Consider the following 26,696-nt stretch of genomic DNA (forward strand, 5'->3'; position numbering starts at 1 on the left):
TCTTGCTCAAGCCAGGAGAAAAATTGTAGGTGGGAGTCAATCAAAAGGTCCCAGGTGAAGTAGGCCCTGGAAGGACTTTTAAAGCAGCACAAGTCTGAGGAAAGGGTTGAGGGACAGGAAAGAGTTTACCTCACTGCTCATCTTGGCCACCTGCAGAGAGTGCAGAAGCCTGGAGTCTGTAGTGCCCATGACTTTGCCTTTCGTTTTCTCATACTCTTCTTTATATTTAATCTTGAGAGAAAGAAGAAAGTCTACAGTGAGGGGAAGAGAAACTTTGCCACCTCAGGGGCTCTGGTATTCACAAGGCAACGGGAACAATTCTGAAAACAACCTCCCAGTCTTTCAGGAACCCAGAAGAAGATTAAAGTCATGGGATGTTTACAACATAAGCAGTCATTATTTTTTTCCGCAGGACCACTAACATTTTTATGGGAGCCACTTCTTATGCATTTCTGAGTTAATGAGAAGAAACCTACATTGCTAGCAAGCTCTCCAGAGGCTTTGGCGGCCAGCAGAGAAATAGCATCCAGCTTCATCTCAAATCCTTTCCCCTTGGCCTTCTCCCAGCTTTCTTTGTACTTAACCTGACAAACAGAAACACAGGTGAATAGGAGTCAGGATCCATATTCCTGCCCGAAGTTTAAAAAGACATTTTTTCTAAAGATTTTATTTATTTATTTGACAGAGAGAGACACAGCAAGAGAAGGAACACAAGCAGGGGAAGTGGGAGAGGAAGAAGCAGGCTCCCCGCTGAGCAGGGAGCCCAACGCAGGGCTCGATGCCAGGACCCTGGGATCGCGACCTGAGCCGAAGGCAGATGCTTAACGACTGAGCCACCCAGGTGCCCCTAAAAAGACACTTAAAAGAACAACAACAGGGGCTTCTGGGTGGCCCAGTCAGTTAAGCATCAGACTCTTGGCTTTGACTCAGCTCATGATCTCTGGGTCATGAGACTGGGCTCCGTGCTGAGCATGGAGCCTGCTTAAGATTCTCTCTCTCCCTCTGACCCTCCCCTCCCCTCTCCCTCTCTAAACAACAACAACAAAGCTGGTTTCTTCATCTGTTTACAGACCAGAATCTTGGGTCATTATTGTCAAAATGGTCATAGCAATTACTGAGACAGTGCATTGATTCCTGAGCTATGGGGCCACGCAGGGCAGAGGCGATGGGACAGAACAAAGAGAAGAGTCATGTGTCCATCCTGGCTGTGTTGTTTCCTGATCATGAGACCTTGGGCAAACACATCCTCTCTCAGCCTTACTTTGCCATTTGCAAAAAAGAAAGAAAACAAAACAACAACAAAAAACCTCTTATTACCTGTCTCAGGGTTGCTGTGGGGATAAACTGGATATAGAACATGAACACAGAACCTAAGCTGGTAAAGACAAAAGCTATTGATGTTGGCATGGTAACAACACCTACAGGTTATTGACCCTTCCTAAGTGCCTTCTACTCATCAACTGTCAATCTTCGCATTAGGCCTGTGAGGCTCAGAGACATCAATGACCGGATGTAGGTCACGCAGCTTAAAAATGGCAGTGCCAGCTTCTGACTCAGGGCATTCGGATACCAAAGCCCATGCCACTGGGTCTCTGCCATAAATAGGTCCTAAGGGTTATGATGGTTGGATAATTCCATATGTAAGATGCTTATCTCAGTGCACAGCAGAAAGCAGGCATTCAATAAATGGTGGTTCCTCTTCTTCTTCTCCTGCCCCCATCTAGGATAAGAAGCCTAACCACAGCCCTCTGGTGACTCCAGGAAGAATCTAGTGGTTAAGATTGATCTTAAAACTTAAATTTTCAGGGCACCTGGGTGGTTCAGTCGGTTAAGCCTCTGCCTTCAGTTCAGGTCATGATCTCTGGGTCCTGGGATCGAGCTCCGGTTCAGGCTCCCCGCTCAGCGGGGAGTCTGCTTCTCCCTCTCCCCACTGCTCATGCTCTCTCTCTCTCAGTCTCTCTCTCAAATACATAAATAAACAAAATCTTTAAAAAAAACCCTCAAATTTTCTCCGCACAGCAAAGCAGCAATCAGAAGTCACCAGGACAATGATGATGGTGTGTGTGTGTTTGAGCTCATACTGTACACACATTCACATAATAAGAATTAAATTCCTGTGATCAATTTATCCCCAGTGAACGACCACATGCCATGAGACAGCAAAATTCAAAACCAAAACATGATGGGCTCCTTTGATGAACATCTCTCACAAACAGAATAGCCTCTGGTTCTCAGGCCTGGTGCCCTCATCCTCACATTGGTTAGATAAGCCCCACCAAGTTCTCACCTCCATTGCTCGCTCACCTCACTAAATAGTTTGGCATTGGTTTTGGCCTTCACCAGCTGAGGTACATCCTGTGTCAATGTGTAATTCAACTTATTTTTCTCATAGTCAGCACGATAATTCACCTGTTGGATTTAAAATAAACCCACAGGGTAAATGCAAGGTTTTTAGATAGACAGAAGGTGAATTCCGGAGGCAATGCTCTCTTTTTCACTTTCCCCTTGGGCCCACAGCTGAGAAGGAGTTTCTGGAAAGGGCATTTGACAAGGAAGCCTGCAATTTTATGAATGTTTTAAGTTAACTGATTAAAGACGTCAAATGGAAAGTAAAACAACTCAAAGGCACACTCAGAGTTGTGAGTTTATAAAAGATTTCCCTGCGGTTACTTCACCAACTCTCCTTTGAAGCACTTGAGAGTAGAGAACTTGTTTTTTGGGTTTTGTTTTGTTTTGTTTTGTTTTGTTTTTTAATGTGCCGCAGCGCTGAACATCTCGCTTATACAGAGAGTAGATACTCAAAGAGTAATTATCAGATGGCTGCCCACATTGAAAAAAAAAGCCACCTTAATCACACATAAAAAGTCAACCAGACATCATGTGATTCTTAGTGGAAAAATACAACATCATCTGAAAAGCATCCTTGCCCCAAAATTGAACCTGAACCTGATCAAACCTATAGATCTGACTACTACTATTTTAAAGAACATTTGGAGGCCAGAGGAACACATGAAGTCCACACTAAGATGCAGGACACAAAGCTCAGACTGTGGCAAACGTAACAGGATCAACAATCCAATTTCTTCAATAAACCACTTGCGAGAAAAGAAAAGAGAGAAACAGGAAAACGTAAAGATGAAAAGAATTTTAAAGACCTATCAACCAGTCACAAGCATGGACTTCATTCGGATCCTGACTCAAACTAACTGTAGAACTGTAAAATTATAATTTTATCAGATCATTGGAATGTTAAATGCTAATAGGACACTGGTGATATCAAGAATTATTATTAGTTTTTTGGTGTGATGTATTAAAATTGTATAACATGTTTAATTTTTTTTTATCTTTTAGAGATGCACCCTAAAATATTGATAGATTATATTATTTAATCTCTGGGATTTTCTTCAAAATAACAGAGGAGGGAGAAGGGGATGGGCATACAGATGAAGCAAGACTGGCCATGAGTGGATAGAGGTTGAAGCCGAATGATGGATACACGGGGGCTCATTACACTATCCTTTCTACATTTAAATATAGCTGGAATTTTCCATAATAAAAAGTTTAAATTGAGGGGGGTCATCTTGTGGTTGTCACAAGACATATGTCACTGTTAATGAATGCCAAACCCTTGGGGAGTCAGGTATCCAGGGGCCACAAAGCACTTGAGTCCCCCACACCTGGCTGGGGGAGGGCAGGTCACTTACATGACTCAGTTGCTGGGCATTGATTTTGGCTTGGAGAATCTGAGGGGTATTGGTCACAGAGCTGTACTTCAACTTGTCAATGCTTTGCCTGTAGTTGACCTGGTTAAAAAAAAAAAAAAGACACAAGAAGATGTCACCAGCACTTTTCTTTAAGATTTGCTTAGTTCCCGGGCGCCTGGGTGGCTCAGTTGGTTAAGCGACTGCCTTCGGCTCAGGTCATGATCCTGGAGTCCCGGGATCGAGTCCTGCATCGGGCTCCCTGCTTGGCAGGGAGTCTGCTTCTCCCTCTGACCCTCCCCCCTCTCATGCTCTCTGTCTCTCATTCTCTCTCTCAAATAAATAAATAAAATCTTTAAAAAAAAAAGATAAAAAATTAAAAAAAAAAAGATTTGCTTAGTTCCCTAGCCCTAAGCCCAGCAGAGCTGTGATTCTCCTATTACTAAAAGGACCAAAGATTCCAGTTGGAAACCAACAGACACTCCAAGCCCAGAGATGAAAAACAAAAACGATACGTTGAAGAGTGAGTCACTTGAACAGGCAGTGCACCCAAGAGGTCAACGAAACTGTCAGTGAGCACAGGAAAAGGTGCTCATCCACATTGTTATTATTAGGAACCAGAGAAATGCATATTAAAACTGCAACAAGACACCCCTCCACATTCGCCTGCAGAGTGAAAATTTGAACTGCTGACGATACCAAGGGCTGGCAAGGATGTGGGAGCTGCGGAAACTCTCACAACACAGCTGGCGGAAGTGAGGGTTGGCCAGCCACTTTGGGAACCAATATGGCGCTTTGGCACACACACGTACCCCAAGGCTCCACAATTCTATTCCTAGGTGCGTTCCCAAAGAAAAACACATGCACAAGGTCGCTTTATAATAATTCAAGCTGCCAGTTCTTTTCTATATATGTTTTATACTTCTAAAGAAAAGAGGTTTTTTAAGAAGGGAAAGAAAAATGAAAGAGACAAAAAGTCCAACCGATGCGGTGTCTAAGTGGGAGGCCATGGCACATCAGTGGCTCCGTGTGAGGACAGTCTCACATGTCTTCACCCCGTACACCAGCCCCGCCTGGCCCTCGCTTCCGCCTTGCCAGAGTCCCCAAGAAAAGGGCCCGAAGCTGGGCACTTTCCTGAAAGAAGAAGGGTGGGTGGGTTCAGAAGAGAAGGTGGTGAGCCTCCAGCACCGCCTGGTGCACAGACTTCCGGTTTCCCACTATTTCAAGATACTGGGGGCTCGTGGCTTTTCTCCTTTGAAAGTACAATTTGCCCCTCAGAGACCCCAGGATTATTAGCTATTTGCCCATGAGAAGATATTCATCCAATCATCTTATTTTCCTCCAAGCATGCCTAGGAGCCACTGCAGAGAGAATGGGAACTTGAGCAGAGAGGCAAAGGAACATGTGAGGCTTGAGGGCAGGTGATAAGGGGAGGAAGCGGAGTGGAGCTGAGTGAGGGCCCCAGGCACCCGCACAGGTGGAAGGGGAGCTGGGATGCAGGCGAGTGACGAGCAAGAGCGTGAGCTGGTGGATGGTAAATGACCTCTTGCCTGCGTGGTCCCGTCATTCATTCATTTGTTCATTCATTCATTCCTTCAACAGTCACAGAGCGTCCACTCTGCGCAGAGTGAGCAAACACAGACACAGCCCCGTCCACGTAGATATCTCAGCTGGGTCCTTGCTCCCAGGACCCCAAGCTGACCCAGTGCTGGAGACCCCTGAGCACCCACCCCAACACAGGCTCCAGGCTACACCCTTCCATCAGCTACGCTCTGGCTTTGTTCACGGCAATCGGGTCACTGAACGCCCCACACCCAGTCTTCATGCCTCTGTTTTATTGCCTGAGGCCCAGGACGCCACCCAGGATCCCACCCAGTGTGGCAGCTTCTTTAGGCCTACACCACGCCTAAGATCGTCACAGCCCCCTTGTTGTGTCCCCACTATCTACTGCCATCCCTGCCCAGACCTCCACCTCCCGCCTCTGGCCACGCTCCTCCGGCTGCCGGCTCTGCCCTATACTACACTCTACTACCCTTCCATTCGCCGTCTGTCTGGAGTCTGATGCCATTCTATCTTATTGCTGCCTCCGTAGGTGACGGCCCTCCCCAGGGAGTCTTTGTAGCCCAAAGGTCACAAAGTTGGTGACAGCCAGACGGACCACTAGCTGGCTACTGGCGAAGCACTAGTCTGGGCTCAGTGTTTGACCTCATTGTTGGGGAAGTAGTAAGGAGTGGTGGGGACTGTGGCAAGGGACAGCCATTGCTACTCAGCTCTGGGGGACAGTTAGGGTGCAACAATGTGGGGCCCAGCGTGATCAGATTTTCCAGTGATTCCAAACAAACCAAATACCCATATTATTATGTCAAGTCTTGCAATTTTTAAATGCTGACAAATAGTTCAGTATTTTTAGAACCCAGTGACCCAAGTGAAATAGACCTATGCTTCATCTCTTTCTTGTACTCACTCCACTCCTGCCTGTCCCAATATGGGCTAATAATAATCATGGCTTAAAAACAATACCATTACTATGTGCCTAGCATTATTTCAAGTGCTTCACACATCTTAATGCATTTAATCCAACCACCCTGTGGATAGACACTCTTATTATCCCTACCTTACAATGTGAAAACTGAGGCCCAGAGAACTGAAGTGATTGGCCCAAGGTCACCCAGCTAATGTCAGGATTCAAATTCTAGCATTCTGCCTCCCAAAGTGGTTCTCACCCTCTACACTGTCAATCTGGTTTGCCAAAGCTAGTGTCGTGTGCTTGCAACTATTATTTTACAGATGAACCTGGGATCCCCTGTAGCCAAAACTACCACTGTTTAGACAGGGAAATATATCCTGGGTACAAACAAATGACTTACAAATTAATTTCTAGGACAGGATCTAGGAAAAACAGTGTGTTCCTGACACCGGGACACAGGGTATTTTGTGGGATTCGGAGATAAAGAATAGCATCGCTTTGTGCTTTTTGGTTAATGGTTCAATGACAGAAGTTTTTGCACATTCTGAGTTGCGGATAAGGGGTATAAAGGAAAAGGAGGAAATATAAAGTCATTTCAATGTCAACCGTTAATGAGATTAGAGTGCACTGGCTTCCTAATGCATTAACTCAGAGGGGAAATTATCATCTCATAATAAAGAGTCTGTTAGAGTTCAGAATTGTGCATGATAAAATGTCATGAAAACTGTATTTTTTAAAAGGCATATTCCTTCCCAATAATTTTGCATTAAATCTGTTGCAGAGCACAATTACTCTCCTCTGCAGGACATAATTAACAGTCTCCATGATTAATCACATCCTTGCAACATCACATGCTTGGCCATTGCTTCAATCTACTTTCTGAAGGAACTCTTTACTGAGGATGGAGTCTCATTTTAATGCTATTACTGCTGATAAAATCCATCTGAAGGGAATGCTCTCTAATTAAAGACCCATGCTTGTTTATTTAATTTCATAGCTATTTGACCACCTTTAGAGCCACCAGACAGAGAGACCATAAATGCTCTTGTAATGGATTCCCCAAACTTCCTGAAGACTTAAGTCCCTACACTAGGGGCGATAAACTCAAATTCACACGGGAGCCAGGAAGGGAAGATGAAGGATAATAAGATAACACTTAGCACCTGCCACTCAGTCCCAGACAGTTGCTCCCATGCGGGAACTAGAGCTGTCGTTTCCAGAGTTTTTAGATTTTTCTAGAATAGGTGAAAATATGAATTTTTATACGACCTCCCCAAATCTCTAAATGTTGGTCCAATTATTTTTTAAACATTGTGTGGTCAAACTAAACACCTCTGCAACCTGAATCTGGCTCCTGGGCTTCCAGTTCAGAATCTCCCTCTGCTTCTAATTAATCCTTCTAACCCAGGCTGGTTTCATTCTTCTATCAGACTTGCCCAGGTGAGCAGGCTGTATTTCAGGTGCATAGTTTGATCCACAGCCTTGCACAGACAAATGTAATAGCAAGTCATGTCACACCGGGAGTACAAAGTTGTAGGAATCTCTCTAGTTTGACTGTGCTCTTAAGCATGATTGATGGAGGTCTACGAACAGAGTACACACTCCCATTCTAATGAGGTGCTCTTGGTCCTCAAGTCCCAGGTAATGCATGCAGCAAAAAAAGGAAGGAAGTAGCTTAGGTAGTCAAGTGTAACCTTGGGTTTCATGAAGGTGAAGTGATAAGTCAACCCAATCAAACTTCCTGGGAAAAGAAGAAGCAAAGCTTAGTCTCCCTTTATAGTCCTCGACTTCCCATCCTTTGCTTTACTATATATTTGAAAAGCCCATTTCATTCATTAAACTATTGTTTGCCATTGATTGTCTTTTGTTGTCCTATAAACCATGCTAAACACTGGAGATGCCCAGCTGAACCCAACACTGCTCTCACTCCAAGCAAAAGGGAGAACAATGTGAAGACCTACTTACCAGGAGCAAAACCCAAGTCAGTGCTACTGGAGTTGTGCTGATCCCAAAGGAATGTGAAGGAAAGTAGCACTGGGCATTCAGTAAATATATGTTGAATTATTTGTTAAATTATTGATTGGGTAGAGATAACCATCACTGACAAATAACTATGATATGAACTCAGTTCTAAACCACTTTACGTTTTAAGAAAACAGATGACTTTAATCTTTTTCTTTGTGCTTTTCTGTATTTTCTAAATTTCCTGTAATAAACAAATATAGTAAAATTCCTATTATTAGAAAATAATAAATTTAATTAGTTATACTTATTTCACTGGGGCAAGCCGAACTATAGATAAATAAAATCACCGCTATAATAATTAAGAAATACATATACTTTCCCAAATGCTCTTGAGAAAAAAAATTAAGTCAACATTACCTCTTCCTCTCAACTTACAGCCATTTTATTTTACTTCCTTTAGTCCCTCAACATAGCACACTCCAAAACTTTAAATTAAAAAAAAAAAAGAAAGCTCATCATCATTGTTAAGGAAGAGTAATTTTAAAGGTGCCCAAAGGCAGACATATTCTACCAAATTCTAACTGACTGCTGGTTATTTTCAAGATGAAACCAGAGTTGTCCCCACCTTACATGGGAAATCTAACAGTTTCCAAACATTCATGAATGGACTTTCCTAACAGAAGAGTTCCCTTTCTCAATCCCTTCCATTAGGAACTGTTGTATCTTGTTTCTTTCCATCTTGCTACTTAAGAATCACTCCACAAGAAGAAGTGACAAGGAGTAAGAGATGTTCCTGGAGGGGGACTTACATCTTTCAAGGGAACCAGTTTCATTGTTGTTTGATAGGAAGGAGTGAGAGTGGCAGGGTAGTTGTAGTCCACAACGTCGTGTTTATAATCAGCCTTGTAAGCGATCTAAAACACAAAGAAAAAAAACACACAAAAAAAGAAATTAGTCCCCACTTTCTTTTGACCTTGTTTGAATGTCATGGGAAACTTTTAAAAAGTAACCAGAAATAAAATTAATTCCATTTCATCACCTCCAAGGAAAATTAAATTATGTTCACGCTTTGCCTTTAATTAATTTGAATTCTTCTTAATTAATCCAAAATTAGCTAACTTCCATCTGTAGCACATTTATTTTATCTTTCTTATTAATTATGGAACTCCTTATAGTTTTTGTTAAAAAGTAACACTGGCACATGGGTGTATGATGAAAGAGCTTCTTGGCTAACCGCCCAGAAAATAAATGAAAAGTCAAGGGTCTTCAGAGTATTTAAATTTTTTTTTAAAGGTCAAATTTGACATTCGCAAGCAGAGGAAATTTGACGTTTGTATATTTTACTAATGAAATTGGTTCCTTTGAAGTGCCCTTTACCTCCAAGATTTGCAACTTGGCATTTACAAACCTGTCAACTGAACTGACAATGCCAAGGAGAGATTAAGAGATTCCATGCTATGGGATCTGATAGAGTTTTTTACCCCACTCCCTTGGCCAGTACTTGCCCACAGGAGGTCTTCAATGAACACTACAATTGAATAAATGAGTGAACCAACCAACCAACCAACCAACCCCAAATAAATCACAAACGCTCTGGAAGTTTGAGGAATTTCAAATAAGAATTATGTTCATCCATTTCTCTTTATCTCTCAGAAACTGAATGTTTTTCTCACACTGGATCAAAGATAATAGATCTAAGTACTCTTCAAACCAGAGAAAGCTGAGATAAATAAATTGAAGCTTTTGAAAATTTTCAAGGGTTTTACCTAGCTTTGGTTATATTGGTTAATGTTTAGAAGCTTTTATGGGTCAGTCTTTATACAACAGGACACTGACTTTTAAAAAGGAAGTTTGAAAAAGAGTTGGCTGAATTCCTTCTATTTTACCTCCCTCCACTCCAATATGTCCCCAGACCTATAGGCCCTTCAAAATTGGACTCACGTTGCTTGCCAAGCTTCCAACCTTCATAGCATGGAGAGTCCGTCTGTCCATACCAACTCCTTCATAGTGGCCTCTCATGTGGTTCTGGTAATTTTCCTTATATTTATTCTACATGGAAACACAAAACAGTCAATAAAAGATTTCTCTTCCCAACTTGTTGAAGATCAACTACTCATCATAATGCACTAAATTGGAAATATAAATGATTAAATAGAACCTATTTAAGTAGTCAGTGTATCACTGAATAAAAAATAAGCCAAACCTTCATTTAAAAAACCACTTAAATTTCAAGCAAGCACAAGAAGATGGAGGGAGACAAGCACATAAGCACACAACCAAACATAGGATCTGGTGAGTACAGACAGCACAAAACAGACCCAATTTTCTTTTCAACATTTTCACTTGTAAATGTGTCAGATTTTTCCCGTGTGAAAACCTCCCATGAGTGGGGTGGGGGGCTCTCCAATGGACAAGACTGATCGTGCAGACACTGGGTACAAAGCCCCACACTAGGGGCTTGTACAAATCACTGGGTGCTATTACCTCCGTTTCTAATTATAGGAAGAATAGAACCTGAGCTTTGCCAAATTCTGTGTTTTTACACCACAAATTAGTGGCTACTAAAACCATGTGAAATAAGGATGTCATGTCCCAAATGCATCTTACCAAATGAAGGGAAAACCAAAACAGGATGCCAAGAAGTCATAAATAGGAAAATCTGGGTAGCTTCTAATGAAGCTGCATTAAAATCACCTACCTGGGGGGCCACTGACTTTCTAGGCACGGAGATTATTTAAACAAATACTATTACCATGTATCAGACACGATTCTACTCAGTTCATCTTCACAAGAACTCCATGAGAAGGAAGGACTTAGCATCATCCCCATTTTACACATGGACAAAGTGGCTCAGGGTTGCTTAAACAACTTGCCCAAAGTCGAACACTTGACTAACCACGGAGCCAGGTCTGTCAGCTCCAAAGCTGGTGCTCTTCACCACTACATGTAGGCAAAACAAATTCCTCTCTGAGCCTTACGAAGTCCCTCATGATCTTAAATTGTACTACAGTATGCAGCGAAGCAGAAATAAAATCACATCATCTAGTATAGGTCCTTGGTGTTCTCAAGGAAACATCTCCAGAACTTCTCTGAGAATTTCCAAATTTGCAAATGCCATCTGTTTCTCTGTAAAACCAGGAAAGCAATCTGGGTCCCCAGGTTAAATGAGATCAGACATGAACTAAGAAGCACAAAGTTGCATTGAGAGGGGATGTCGCATGCTCAGCCAGGCTCCCCTGCCAGCACTCACCACCAGGAGCCCCTGATACTGCTACACAGGAAGAACACAAGAGGAGAGGTGCTGCCATTAAAGATTCAAGGTCAAGTGTGTGGTGGGGGATGGGAACAGAATTTAACACTATGTGGACTAATCCCTGCAGGCAATCTTGATCAAAACTCTTAGGTATTTGTGCCCAAGAGGCCATGCTTCTCTGAGACAAACAGATTTTTCACATAGACTGTCTCTTAAGAGACCTAGGAATTAGCTCATAAAAAAAGTCCAAAGAAATGCTTAGGTGTTAAAAACTCACATCACTGGTGAATTTTGAGATCTTGCTCACGTTCCTGAATTGAGGCGTCTCACAGTAGTTGATACTGTGACCTTTACTACTTCCCAGGTTCTTCTTATATTCCACCTTGGAAACCAAAACACCAGATGCACGATAGAACCAAGCCCAAAGCCACTCTTGAAAATGTCACCAGGACTTTACTAGGATATTTTTAGAAAACTTTCAACCCAACATTTAAAAATACCAGGCATAGGACACTCGAAATTAACAGTACGTTTTCCTGTCAAATAATAAATAAGTAAATCATCAGTTTGGTTCTGAAAATTAAAGATATACGGTCCCTTCCAAGAGAAAATCCAGTAAGAGATCATACAGCCCAAGAAGCGGCAAAATGGGTTTTAGAAATTAGGACAGCGGTTACTCTTGAGGGAAAGTGTCCGGGGGATTGTGGGGGGGTATGTCTGAGTCATGTTCTGTTTCTTGATCTGGGCGCCAGCATTGTGTCCACTTGCAGAAATCTTCCCCATTATGGACATATGGCATTTACATCTCACCATATGTACAGTTAAATAAAATTTAACCCAAAAAATTACTTTACAAAGGAGTATAATAAATGAGACCACTCATAGATGCACAGAGCGTCTTCTAATTTTAAACAGGTTGGCTAGTTGAGCTCCCCTGGGTAGCTCATCCCCTGGATGTAAGATGTGAGGTTATAGTTATTGAATAAACCCCAAGTCGTCCCTGGTAATTGGAGGAGGCAGCTGAAGGCTGATTACCACGAATAGAGCATGACTGGTTTGTCCTACTGGATGTTTATAAGGGCAAAAGGAAATTTTTGGATTTCCTACAACTAGATGTCCTACTATGGTTATAAGGTCAAAAATAAATTGAAGGTTCTCTTGTGACCTCTTACCAAAAAAAAAATAAAAATACAATTTTTTATCCTATCTTATAAGACATATGGTGGAAACATGCTTTTTAAAGTATGCAAGATGCATTATAATGCTCACAATCTGATAAGAAGTGAAAAAAGTATAGCAAGCTATAAATATAGTTGAATTCTAATCTATAAATGTCTTTATATTCATATACTTGTTTATAGTATTTTCACCTAGAAAAAGGCCAAAATGTTAACAGTGTTTTTCCTGGGTGGTAAAACTATACTTTCAGAGATCTGGTTCCAACTCTGTCCCTAAAAGTCTCTCTGAACCAGAATAAGACACTGTACTTTTCTAGACCTATGACAAAGTGAGGACCTTAAGATTGCCGAGGTCCCATCTAGATCTAATGTTCTGTGAATCGAGAGCAAGGTTTACTACTTGACTCTGCTCTTGTGGGGTGAAAGCAGCCAGAGACAATATGTAACCAAGCATGATGTGGCTATGTTCCAATAAGTTTTATTTACAAAACCAGGCTATGGGTCAGATTTGACACTCTGGTCGTAGTTGGCTGACCTCTGGCCTAGAGCATCAGAACCATCTCATACGTGAGCCTCCCACTGAGATTAGGAAAACGTCACTCCTGGTGATTCTGAGCAGCCCAAAATTAGAGGATCACAGATTAAGGAATAGTTGGGAGGTCGAAGACTGACCTTTAGAGGTTAGGGAAGAAAAATATCTTAGGATACTTGAATATCTGCTTCTGAGTTGCAGATAACTTGTTCTGGGAGTACTTTTAATAGCCCTCATTCTTCCCTTTGCAAGAGGTTGTTAACTCAAATGCCTTTAGGGTCTACTGAGGAAATGCCAATGAGACGTGGCTGGAAAGAAAAAACTGGAAGTGATAAGGATTTGGGAGCTTGAGGGGTTATTTCCTTGCCAGAGTCCCAGCAATTCAAAAAATCTGAATCACCCAGTAGACCAAACAAAACACACGGTCTGGTGGCCAGTCCAGCCTCTAAGCTATGGGAATTCATAGGAGACACACAGCTCTGGGACACCGGACTCCAATAGTAAGAGAATGAGAGAGGTTCCATGTTGGAAACACTTTCTGATCTTTGATTTGCACTCTGTTTGAATGACATATTGTTATAAAGGTTGGCTAGGGAAGTATTCTGCAACTAAAAATCAGCTGCCTGAAACTTCTGAGTATCTACAACCCTGTGAGAATTGGAGAGGAAACTTCTGAACCCTTGGAGAAACTCCATTTGTTTAATTTGTTTGATTCTAGGCTCTCTAGTGAGTTGCTTTTTTTACTGCCCATTTGTTCCATGGGAACTGGTAACCGTGTTTAGCTCCTGCATCGTTGCACAGAATTTTTCACGCTGGGGTTGCCCCGTCCACGGTCCCCCGTACGTACCTCGCTCACAAGCTTGTTCACGCTCTGGGCCCGCTTGAGAACCAAGTTGTCTTGGGCTGGGAGGGAGTGATAATGCGCAGGGCCTTTCATCTTATTGAAGTCCTGCCTGTATTTTATCTGAAAGAAGCACACAAAGAGGGCCCAGAGTTGTTGTTTTCACGCTCCGTGAGAGAAATTACTCCAAAATGACCCCGCATTTAATGTCAACATTTAAGAGAATTTTCTGAAGGGGAAAAAAAAAAAAAAATCACATTTTTTTTTTTTCCCTCCATGAAATCCATAAACCACTCAGTCCCTTTTGTATTAAAGTTTTACTGGCCCTTTTCACACTTTGTGTACTTTATACTCTAATTCTGCATGAAGAAACGTCTTAAAACAAGCATGCCAAAAGGTGTAATTCCAAACCCAGTCTGCCCATGGTTTCAACATCTTTTCTCATCTAAAATGCTAAAGAGGGGCCAAGTGAGTTACGTGTTTTACTTCCCCTCTCAGGGCAAGAATGCACTGTCCTGGGCAAATGGGTATAATAACTAAATAGCGCAGAGCAAAGGAGAAGGGCAAAGGGGGTGTGAAACTCATGCATGGCTTCTAACTATACATAGACCAAGCTCAGATTGGCATGTTAGATCAACATGGGCACGTCACTCAACTGAGTTTAATTATAGCTTATCTTTCAAGGACCGCCAGCTGGCCAGCATTCTGCAAATAAAAATCATTTTAATTACTGGGTTATACCCAGTTTGATAATCATATAAGCTGTTTTCATCAGCTATTCCCCTAAAGTGCTAGGTTTCTAAATGGCTTATTTTGCAAATACTCTCCTAACCCCAGCTCATCTGGCTGGACCAGCATCTGCACTTGCTTTAACTCACCTAAAGTAAGTTCCACCGTTTGTAGGTATCACGCTCCTTTGAAGCAGATAAATGTGACCAAACAGTTTGAACAAAAGAAGATGTCAGAAATTTGGAGAGAAATTGAGGGCTAACATTTTACTCTGGCTCAACCCTAAATAAATTGATCTGTGTGTAGGTTCCAGTTAAGCACAGTCTTCAACGTCTTGTTTCTCCTCTGCTTTGGTGGCTCTGCGGGTTGTCCCCAAGTGGTACTTACATCACTAGCGAGTTCATTGGCTTTCTTAGCATTCTGATAAGCCGGGGTGATCATGGCGGGGAAGCTGCCTTTTCCTCTGTGCTCCTGATATTCCTCCAAGTAACCCTGCTGGGCAAATAGAAAATTTCCATCAAGGATGCTCCCCTCCCTGAATGGGTGGGGAGTTGGAAATGATCTCTCCTAGAGCCTGTTCCTATAGAGGCCCATCCACACTGGACATTCCAGGGATCGCCTTAGGAGCAGAACCTTGTGGTGGCTAAGATGGTGGACTCTGAAGTCAGGTCTACTCACTGGCGCCTGGCACAGAGTCAGCACTAAATAAATGGTAACTATCATCATCAACATTTGCACTAGATAAATCCAGACATTCTACAAGTCTCCCAGACCCATGGATTATGGAGTACTCATTTCATATCTGACACCAGGGAGGTCCCTCTGCCTTCTAGTAATCTCAAATGCCGCCTTTCTTGGGCCCATTGGCAGATCTATGCAGAGAAACCATTAACATCCCAGTGATGTATGTTATTTGCCAAGTGATGTATGTTATTTGCCAAGTGATGTATGTTATTTGCCAAGTGATGTTTTCCAGTGATGTATGTTATTTGCCAAGAAGAAGAGCATTTTATAACTATTTGATTTTTTTTGGATTTGGGGGGAAATTTCAAATTGCCCTAAGAGGCTCTAAATGGGACTAAATGTGTATGTCAGAGTATTATAATCTGAGCCTGTTTCTTCCTTCCTCTTCCCCACATCACCCACCCACTCACACAAAAGAAAATCTTCTCTCTCATATCAGTAGCATAAAGCTTTCCTGGCAGTGGGATATACTTCAAGACCCCGTCCCACACTACCTTCTCTCTGGAAAACTCCCTCATTCCCAGTCCTGCCCCAGGCAGCATCAGCTACTTCCTCATCTGTGTTCCCACCCATCTGAAACAGCCTTATGGGCCCCCTCAACCTCATGACTCCATCTCCCTCTGGCCTCCTCCAAGGCAAGGACCTGCCCCACTCCTGCACCAGGGTCGGAGTCTGGCACACACATTTTAAAAAATAAAACAGTTGGGTCAAATTAGAAAGTCCAGGCTTTTCCTTTATCCAATAGTGACAATTGTTTAGCCTGAGTGCTCCTGTATGTTTGGCTGCCAAAATGTTCTGGGCCAAACGCAACAAGTAAAAAAAAGTTAAGCTAAAAAAATAATAATAATGAAGGCTCCCAAATTCTTTAGTAATCCCCTTTTGCTCCTTCTGCTCTATGGGTGGGGGTTGGCTTATAGCTTTATTTTCACTTCTCTGCTTATACGTATCTATGTTAGGTATATAAATCTTTTAGTGAGACACTCAATCCTCCTGGGGATTTGACTGGCTACAAACAATAAGTAGATTACATGATATAGCCCATTGACCTAAAAAAATAGTTATTCATGAAAAGGAAGGATGAATTGTTTGGCATTTTAGGCACTACGGGTATTTATAGTTTATCTGACTGTCTGCTTCTTTCTCACTCCCTCCTACTCATGCCTGGTGGGTCCCGCTAAATCACACAAGGAAATGCCACACGAGGCTGATCCTCTTGACAGTTGTTGGAGGCCCTATCAAACAGCACCCTCTTTGATTCTTAGATTTGTTATTAGCATGACCAGAAACTTCAGCCAAGATGTCCTAATAAGCGAGAACCAACTACAACACTGTGAGGTTACATCTCATCGATGTGTATAGATATGTCTAGACACGCTCATGTACTGGCAGAAAGCGTTGGCCACATTTAGAACAAAATATTTTCTGCCAAATATAGAAACCAATTTTTAAAACTGATTTTTAAAAGTTGTCTTGAGCCTTCTATACCATAGATTTAAAACATGAAACTCATAAAAACATAATTTCATTGAGGTTAAAGCACTGATGCCATTTAAGTAACTTATAGAATTTTTTTTTTAAAGATTTTTATTTATTTATTTGAGACAGAGAGAATGAGAGAGAGAGAGCACATGAGAGGGGGGAGGGTCAGAGGGAGAAGCAGGCTCCCCGCCGAGCAGGGAGCCCGATGCGGGACTCGATCCCGGGACTCCAGGATCATGACCTGAGCCGAAGGCATTCGCTTAACCGACTGAGCCACCCAGGCGCCCTAACTTATAGAATTTAATAAAATGGACTTTTTCATTTAAGACTGAACACTTTTGCTCAGACAGACATTTGCAAAGGGGTCACACCCCATCTCCACACAGATCCCAAGTCTTAACGCAAGTGTCTCCCTAGATACTCTTCTACAGAAAAGAAACAAGTTGTTTCCTTTTATAAATTATGTATGTTGAATAAATCATGTATGTTGTAGAATCTACCCACTGACAAAAAATTCAAATAACTTTCCAATTAGTTTAAAAAAATCAGCTAAACTCCCTGCATGTACTCTTCGAGTACACACACTTAGCCTTCCAATATTCTTTACTTACAACTGTGAAAAGATGATGTTCCCTTTCTCTCCTACACCTGTTTAGTACCAGAAAATATGGAGGGATGTACAAATAAAAATTAGCTTCTAATTATCATCTCAACCTTTTTCCCCTCTGTCACTAGGTAGTTCACGTGAGAAGTGAAACTGGGGAGAAGATTTGCATTCTCTGGCAAATTGCTTCATCTAGCAACCTAGATAAGATATGTAGTTTCTAAGAAATGAGCCCTGCTACTTAGTGAAGTGCCCAATATGTTTCCAGACGTGCATTTGGATCCCTTTCATGCTTATACAGTGATGAGATAAAATTAGCCAGTCTTAGGCCTTGGGACCATTCTTCAATGAATAGGTGAGAATGCTTTACTCTTGGCAAATCCACCATCTTGACAGAGGTTCTTTATTTTTAAAAAAAGAAAAGGAAAAGTGCTTAGAAACTGTTTTCCCATGCAGATCAAGTTGAGCCCAATGTAATTGTTTGTCATTGCTTTCTGACTTGGAAAATCCACCTTTCGTAAATAGGGCAAGATAAACCACAGCCCAACCCCTGACTCAAGGGCCATCGACAGGTGACAGGCCAGCAGGCTAAAGACCAACAGAAAGGGCAGGCTCCCAGGAGTGGTTTCATCACCTACCTGGCCATACTGGTCCATGCATTCCCTTGTGTCTGCAGCCCCAGCAGCCGGACCAGCCATTCCTTTCATTTCCCTTTGATATTGTTGATGGTACTTCACCTAAATGAAGGGTAAGGACAAACCTCGGGAATTTCACCTCCTATGCACAGAAGCCAGAAGAGTAAAAACAAATGTCTTGCAGAATATTCTGTTTCTGCTTGGGTCCAGGGAAAGCTACTCCCTGGACCACAGTGCATGCAAAAGGAGACAGGCAGTTGTACTCGCCAGGCCCAGGTAACTTCCTGCTTCCTCCCCTACCACTAATACACTGTCATGGACACTCACAGCACTGGCCAGCTCATTGGCTCTCTTGGCTATCTGATATGCGGGTGTGATCATAGCAGGAAAACTGCCTTTTCCTCTCTGCTGTTCATAGTCCTCTGTGTATCTGACCTGGAAGATGAAAAAAGAAAATAAGTATCATGCCACAATCCCACAATGTATGAGGCCATCTGATGAGAAGTCCTGCCGAGGGTTTGCATGACCCCCTCAGGTCCCCCTGACACAGCCCCTATGGCACCATCACTGGTTTATGGCTTGATGGACCACATGCATCTCCTTTACCATTTTATTTCCCCACACCCAGCACAGTGCCTGGTACATGGAGACACTCAATGCAGAATTCAACACATACTTATGAAGCACGTGCTGTGGGCCAGGTGGTGGGGCTGGGCAGAGGAAGGAGGCTTTTGCCCTCAAGGGGCCACCAGTCAAGTCTAGGAGACAAAAGAGGCTTCTCAACCCAAGGCAAGTGGAAGCCACTCATTAAGCTGAACCTGGATTTGAGCTTACACTTCCCTCTCAGAAAAAGACTAAGTTCTTGGTCTTATTATGCTAGGAAACAAGGGGCTGTGAAAAGGCAAATGGTAGAAATTCCTTAGAAGTTATATTCTATAATTTGCAGTGACAAGGACTGAATTTTTTCAGATTAATCACATACATCTGACTTGTGACTGATACTAAGTTTTCTCCCCAAGGAAGAGTTTTCACAAGGTCTGTGCTGGCTGACTTATCTGACTTGACCATCCTTGACCTTAGAAAGTTCTCCCTGGCTCCCACACGGGACCAAGAGGCCTCCTCCATTCTTCCTCCCTCCGCCTCCAAGGAAGGAAGGAAAGGAGAATCTTGAAGGCCTCTAGGCCTCCATCATTTCTTACATCACTTTGAAGCTGTCCTCCTGCCTTGGCCCGTAGCAGCTCAGGGGTGTCTGCCACCGTGGTGAACCTGGACACGCGCTCGTCATGCCCTCTCTTGTATTCCACCTGATGAAGAGATGGCATGGAGTCAAGGTCATACCCACCAGCCTTTGTGAGGACCCTTCTTTGCAGCTGTCCTGAAGCTATACCATCGTGCTAGACTCAACAAAAGCTTATGGCCACGTCTTTAGGGCTGTTTTCCTAAGCTCCTCTTTAAAAAGCATCATTCCTACTATGTTAAGCCCAAGAGAATGCCAGGCACGGTTAACCATTAACAAATATTAACTCACTTCATCTCTGTAACAATTGCATGAGGCAGGACTATTATTTTCCCCATTTTACAAATGAGCTGCTGAGGAATAGAGAAGCTTAGTCATTTGCTCATGGTCACACAGCTAGTAAGTGAGAGAGCCAGGATTCCAATCCTTGCATTCAGGCTCCAAAAATCTGAGCTATCTTAGCCAACAAGCTTTGCTATTCCTCAGGAGGCCATGCCATCCACTTAATAACAATCAGTGTCTAAAATGCTAAAGTGACCTCGAGAAATTATTTGGTCCAGTCTTTGGATGAGCTAACTGGTCTCTCCATTTGATAGATGTGGCCCAGTCAAGGCACAAAAGATAACAGGTAGGGAAAACCTAAGAGCACAGTTTTCTCCATAATACCACACTAATGACACCTACTGTCCATAAGCACTCTCTTACTGGTTTTTATCTGAATCCCAGAGTCTCATTAGTGACCAAAATTAGCATAATCTATGGTGAATAAGCCCTGGGACGCTCACTTGGCTGGCCAGCTGGTTGGCTTTCTTGGCTCTTTGATAAGCAGGCGTGATCATGGCTGGAAAGCTCCCTTTGCCCCTCTGTTGCTCATAGTCTTCTGTATACTCCTGCTGGACAGAATCAACATCAGCACAAGAACCAATATGATATCAGATAAGAACGAAGAAAACTGTAATTGTGAGCATCATCAGAACCAATGCAACTGGATTTATAAGGTAGTTGGAAACCATTTCAATCACCTGGAGTAAATTTGAAAATGTTATTCCACTGGTGATTTGAGTAACATCTTCGACACTGAAGAAATCCTATTTCTCAGGTCAAAGGGACTCCCGTTCAGTGCTTATGTCGAATTATGTGGAACCTGGCCCAACCCAAGGGACCCAAAGAGAGCACAACCCCTTCGACTCAAAGGCTTGTATGATAATGCAGCAGTTAATGTGCGGGAGATTTTTCTGTAACTTGTCCACTAGAATTAGTTCTACAGCATTGAGAGTAAAATGTTAGGTTTCCCTTCTTACTTTCTGAGTACCTCTGATGATTAGTCTTCCTAATGAGACATGGTTCCTAGCATTTGTGTCTCTGTTTTCTTTCCATCTGCTAAAGGCTAAGTCACTAAAGACTGACGATAGTTTCCAAAGTAGTTTCTTCAAAGGGTAAGTGCCCTGAGTGTGTGGAGAGGACCAGAAGGTACTGTGTGTAAATCATTAAGAATTTCCACAATCTGGGCTAAAACTGCCTTTTCTACATGAAAATCTACTAAAATCTCTCTTACAGTGCTGGGGGGGTGGGCAGAAGTCTAAAATGGGCCATCAGGGCTAGTCTCTTCTGGAGGCTCTAGAGGAGACTCCATTTCTTTATCTTTTCTAGAGGCCACTTGCATCCCTTCTTGTATGGTTCCCAATGGCTTTGACCTCTGCTTCTGTTATTACGTCACCTTGTCTCTGACTCTGACCTTCTTGCCTCCCTCCTTATAAGGACCCTTGTGATTACCTTCATCCACACTAACAATCCTGGGTAATGTTCCTATCTCCAGATCCTTAGCTTAATCATATCAGCAAAGTCCCCTTGGCCAGGTAATGTAACAGTTACACCTTTCTGGGGATTGGGACATGGTAATCTTTGGGGAAGGGGCCAGTAGTCTGTCTACCACAATCTTAAGCTAAAGAAACATTCAAACTAATTGCTAGAATAAGTTCTGAGGCCCTTACCTCACCAAGAGACTTTCGGGCCTCAACCATCCTTACGATTTCAGGGTCTGGCAGAGCTCCTGGGCACCAAGCATTCCCTTCCCCATATCCAGTCCAATAGGCTCTCTATAAAGGAAACACACAAATGCATAAACACATACCCCACACATTTGGTTGGTAAGACCTACCCCACGCTCTTAGCAATGCTCACATACACTGTCAACATAAGAGAAATTCTCTAAAAACTATAAACTCCTGTTGTCATATGGTGGGTCTCACCTAACAACAATGTTCAATTTTTTCACCTAGAAAATAATCTAATATCCTAAAAAGTTGAACTTTCTGAGATTCACTTATATTCTAGAAGGGTTTCAAATGTAACTTAGCATTTCTTTGCTCATCACTGTACCTAGACTGAGCAGTGGGGAGTCATTATGGACGGGCGATGTGAGATTAACCAGCATGATTCAGACATGCTGCAAAAACCTACTACTTGTCATGTGCCTAATATTGGGATAAGCAATTAACACTGCGAAAAGAAAAGCCAAAAAAAAGGGAATACAGTCTCTTATTTAAGATATCTGTGGCCTCTATAGGGAGCTGAAACCAACATAGGAAACAAGTAATGATTAGAAAATGTTTGTGTGCGTAAGTGTACTGTATTGAGGATAGACGCAAGGTTTTAAGAAGCAATCTGTATATGATGGGCCCCATTATGGATAGGAAGATGGAACCTAAGCTGGACCTCCAAGGCTGAGGTCAGTTAACAGGGGCAAAAGGAGAAAGAAGGACATCCATTCTAGAAGGTCAGTTTCGTTAAGGCAAGGATTTTCATCAGTTTTGTTCACTGATGTAGTCTAACAGCCTGGAACAGTGCCTGGCACATAACTGACTCAATAAGTATTTGTTGAATAAATTCCAGGAGTGGGGACTACCATGAATTAAAGCATGAAGGCAATGATGGGCTTTGTGTGAAAGACCATGAGGAGATGGGTGTGACTAGAATTGAGGGGAAGAGATGGGGAGCCAAGTGGGCTGGAGGTGGGGCAAATTGGACAGGTTGGGTAGAACCATGCTTTGGAGATCTAGAAAGACAGATAATTCACATATGAAAATATGCTCAATGATACTAACAATCAGGGAAATTTAACTTAAAACAACAAGATAGAAATTGTCGAAAACTTTTATCTGGAAATACCAAGTATTGATGAGAGTGTGGAGGAATAACTCTGCCCGTAAGAGTATCAAATGCACAGCCATATTAGAGCGCAATTTGACAGTGTCCATGGAAATTAAAAAGGCATGCACCCTTTCATCACCTAGCAACCTCATTTTTCATTACCTATTCCAGAGAAACCCTCACTGTGTCCAGAAGAGGTCACACACAAGGGTGTCCACTGCAACTTTGTAACAGGAAAAAAAAAATTGGAAAGAACCCTGCCCATCAATAGAAGATCATGATACATCCATTCTTAATAGTTGCATTCATGATACACCCATCCCGCAATAGCTTAAAAGGAGGTTGACACAGAAATATCTCCAAGATATTTGTTGATTGAAAAATATAAGCTGCAAAATAAGGCATGCTGTTTCATGGAAAAAATTACACATCCCGATAGAAACACACATATGTAATATTCAGTGAAAATAATGGCTAATATTTACTGTGCCTACCATTGTTCTAAGGTCTTTACATTTGTATACTCTTTTAATCTTCCAATAGTTCTGTGAATCAGGAATTGTCAGAAGTTCAGTTTACAGATGAGAAAGCCAAAGAAAAGAATGGTTAACTAATTCATCAAAGGCCCCTCAGTATGTGGCAGTGGTCATATCCAAATGGGAGTACTAAGAAATAAATGACATAGATCTATATTTATAAATGAGTAAAGTCTGAAAGAATACCCACAAGACTGATAATGACAGGTACCTCTGTAGAGGGACTGACTAGAGATGGTGCACAAGGAGTTCCTCTGTACTTGGCTTTTTTTACAATGAGGAAAACGCAAGTATTATGTGTATAATGAAAAGTAAATGGCTGAGGAATTTTGAAACGAGGAGACTCTCACTAGTGAGCATAAATTCTCCGGTGGTAGGAAGAGTAAGTTAGGGCCATCCAGGAAGCTGTGTGTGACCAACATCACTGGACAGACTGGACAGAGGCAAAGCCAGAAGAGAGAAGGCCATTTCGGAAGGTCCTGGCAAAGTTCAGGCAGGAGATGATGTGGATCAGAGCAGGGAGAGTGAAATGCAGGACAAGGGGCAGACCTGAGGGAAGGATCAGAGGCAGGAAGGGCAGCCGTGGTCTCCAGCCTGGGTGGTTGTTCCCAGGGACAGAAACACAGTAGTTGGAAGGGACAAACTGACTAGTGAGTTTGGACTGGAAGCAGATACGGTGGAGATGACCCCATGACACGCTGGGAGATGTCTTCTGTGGACAGCTGGAATCACAAACTGGGTGAACGAAAGCCTAATCAATTTCTTTAGAAGTAATACTCATAATGCGTCTCATTTGAAGAGTGTGTCGGTCTTTTCCCTTTTTCCCAAACCCATTCACACCTCTCCTCTCACCTCGTTCATCAGGGCCTGCCCGTCAGGTGCATCTGTCCCATCCCTGGATTTCATGTCCCAGTGAAAAACCGACTTAAACTGTCCGCCCTCATCTTGGTCATCAATCTGCACCATGGAGACATTGTCAGTAATGTTTCCATCGGAGAAGAGAAAGAAAATAAACAACATATAGTTAAGTTGGAGGGACTGTTCTAAATCTCAATGGCAAAGCTTCGTAAGTGCACAAGACACACTGACAAAAGACTGAAGGTCTCAATGACCTCATCACACGACACCCAGTATTCAGGTTGGAGTAACCTCAGAAAACGCTAGATATCAGAGTAGTGGTTCTTAACTTTAGTCTGTGCCACAATCACCTGTTAACATGTTGTAACATGTTGTTAACATGTTGTCCCCCCAAATTCATGTACGCATTCTCCTATGCTTTATAATTTTACCGTTAATATCTTGACCTGTAATATACCTTGAGTTAGTTTTTTTGTGTATGGGTATGAGGTAGGGGTCCAGGTTCATTTTTTTCCATGCAAATATCCAATAACTCCAGCACTGCTTTCCTGAAAGATCATCCTTGCTATAGTGGATTGCAATGGTACATCTGTCATAATTCGAGGGACCACATAAGAGCGGCTCTATTTCTGGACCTTGGATTGCATTCTACTGGCCTGTCTATTCTTATGCAATACTATGCTATGTTAATGACTACTACTTTTATAGTGAATCTCAAAATCTCGTAACCAAAGCCCTTCAAGTTTGTTCTTCAGAGTTTCTTGGCTATTCTAGAATCTTTGTGCGGTTCACATCAATTTTAGAATCTGTGGGTCAATTTCTATGAAGAACACCAGGATTTCGGCTGGAATTACATTGAACGTGTAGATCAATTTGGGCAAAACTGACAAAGCAATGGTATCTTCGGAGTCTTGGGCTGGGCAAAGAGTTCTTAAAGACAACCTAAGTAGGACCCGCCATAAAAGAAAAAATCGAAAGGTCTTAGGTCCCAATCCAGATTTCATAATGGATGAGGTCTAAAATGGGGCCAGAAACCTGCAATTTAACAAGCAGAAGTTGAAATCATGAATTTTACAGATGAACAAAGAAACTGAAAGCAAAGAAGTGGCCTTACTAAAGTCATTCAACAGGTAATCAGAGCCAGGCTTAGAATCCAGGAATTCTATTTCCACATGGAAGGCACTTCCTCTCATCGAATTTCTAGGCTGACTACTGCTCGGTGCAGCTGCAATATGTGTATTTTTAAATATATAAATTGAGAGTGCTTTACCTGCTTCTTCCCCTGGATTTTGAGAAACTACCGCAAACATGACGTAGACTGAAGGCAACGTTTCTGGTCAGCAGCACTACGGACGTTGGGGGCCGGTTAACTCTTTTTCCTGGGCCCTGGCTGGGGCACTGCATGATGTTTAGCAGCATAGCTGCTCCTTACCCATCAGATGCCAACAGTACCCCTCCCTGCCAGTTGTGACATTCTAAAAAGTCCCCAGACATCAAATGTCCCCTGAGGAGTAAAATTGCCCTTCTCGAGAGCCATTGCCTTAAGGAATCAGAATCGCAGGATCAAAATAGATAGAAAGCTTTATTTGCTGTCCTCCACCCACAGGACAAACCCTTCACTGGGGTGTACCTGCCTCTCCAGAGACTTTTCATGAGATTCCGGATTATTCTGAGGAAGTAGGAAGAGGAAACAAAAGCCACTAAGCGTCTCAAGTGGGGTAAGGAAAAAGCATTAAGAGCTAAAGTCCCCTCTCTGAATAAAAGAGAACCTAGATGTTTTATTCTCCTAAAAATTCCACGCACGCCTACCAAACAGGAAATTTTGTCTTAGACATTTATTTATTTAGTTTTAAAAGGGTGACATTTAGGAAACACAAAAATGTCAGCCTGCTTCGAATGCCAATTCAAACTCTTTCCTTTTCTCCTTCATCACCATCAGTGAAGCATCCCTCTTGTTCTTTCTTTTAACACATGTGCAACGAATTTGTTTTTATTCAATTGGCAAACTCAGAGATGCAAGAGTTAGGCAAGAAAGTCATCCATCCCCCTTCCTCAGGTGCCTATAAGACCCAGGCCTAGAAGGGGCACAGCTGTCCATTTGAAATTTTTCCTGGTGGGCAAGGAGGAGAAAGTGACCTCAACAGCCAATTGTTTGGCATAACACCCACATACACACACACATGCACACATGCATACACAAGTATACATGTATACACACACACACCATGTACACACAAATATACACAGAGACGTACACACATACACACCCACACACCACACACGCATATACATACACACACACGTGCATGCATGCACACATATGTATACCCACACACTATGTACACACGTGTGTGTGCCCATGCACGCTTATTCACACGGACACCCACACATACATACACTCCCCATATGCACGCACGCATATTTACACACATGCACACATATTCGCACAGAAGCAAACAAATGCACACACACAGGCGTCCCGGGAAGTTCACATCACTGTCTGTGGCTAGAACCAGAACCAGGAAAATTCTCACTCCAGATCGGGCCTGTCACACACAGTGAAAAGAAAATGAATCCACTACCACCTCAAAGAAAGGTAACATTGTGTGACCTGTTGTATGATTGGAAGGTAGGGACATGCTTGTTAAAAGCTAGCGTAGTGTGGAAAAGTAATAAGGATATTAGGGATCCTGTTGTAGAGAATGTAGTATGTCCAAACAGCACTCAGATGCTGTAAGTACTTCTCCTGGCGTTGAATCTGTCAAACCCTGGCTATACAACGGTAGA

General features: G+C 42.5%; 1 protein-coding gene across 4 annotated transcripts in view; it reads right to left on the reverse strand.

Annotated features, from left to right (window-relative positions):
• The window catches only part of NRAP (nebulin related anchoring protein), a 70,783-nt gene that overhangs the window by 40,466 nt on the left and 3,621 nt on the right, over nucleotides 1-26,696 (reverse strand). The window contains exons 4-18 of one of the 4 annotated variants that reach the window (XM_035029343.1): nucleotides 23,904-24,008; nucleotides 21,357-21,461; nucleotides 20,151-20,255; nucleotides 19,328-19,432; nucleotides 18,456-18,563; nucleotides 18,132-18,230; nucleotides 15,054-15,161; nucleotides 13,944-14,060; nucleotides 11,664-11,768; nucleotides 10,075-10,182; nucleotides 8,943-9,047; nucleotides 3,705-3,803; nucleotides 2,305-2,409; nucleotides 477-584; nucleotides 130-231 (exon numbers count right to left, since the gene is read on the reverse strand). In XM_035029343.1, the coding sequence (XP_034885234.1) occupies nucleotides 130-231; nucleotides 477-584; nucleotides 2,305-2,409; nucleotides 3,705-3,803; nucleotides 8,943-9,047; nucleotides 10,075-10,182; nucleotides 11,664-11,768; nucleotides 13,944-14,060; nucleotides 15,054-15,161; nucleotides 18,132-18,230; nucleotides 18,456-18,563; nucleotides 19,328-19,432; nucleotides 20,151-20,255; nucleotides 21,357-21,461; nucleotides 23,904-24,008 (1,584 nt within the window). Of the gene's footprint in view, nucleotides 1-129; nucleotides 232-476; nucleotides 585-2,304; nucleotides 2,410-3,704; nucleotides 3,804-8,942; nucleotides 9,048-10,074; nucleotides 10,183-11,663; nucleotides 11,769-13,943; nucleotides 14,061-15,053; nucleotides 15,162-18,131; nucleotides 18,231-18,455; nucleotides 18,564-19,327; nucleotides 19,433-20,150; nucleotides 20,259-21,356; nucleotides 21,462-23,903; nucleotides 24,009-26,696 lie in introns of all 4 variants that reach the window. The other 3 variants (XM_035029350.1, XM_035029338.1, XM_035029358.1) reach the window with 3 other exon arrangements.

This window comes from Mirounga leonina, unplaced genomic scaffold (genome assembly GCF_011800145.1).
Source record: "Mirounga leonina isolate KUSES-001 unplaced genomic scaffold, KU_Mleo_1.0 Mir_114, whole genome shotgun sequence".
Classification (NCBI taxonomy): Eukaryota; Metazoa; Chordata; class Mammalia; order Carnivora; family Phocidae; genus Mirounga; species Mirounga leonina.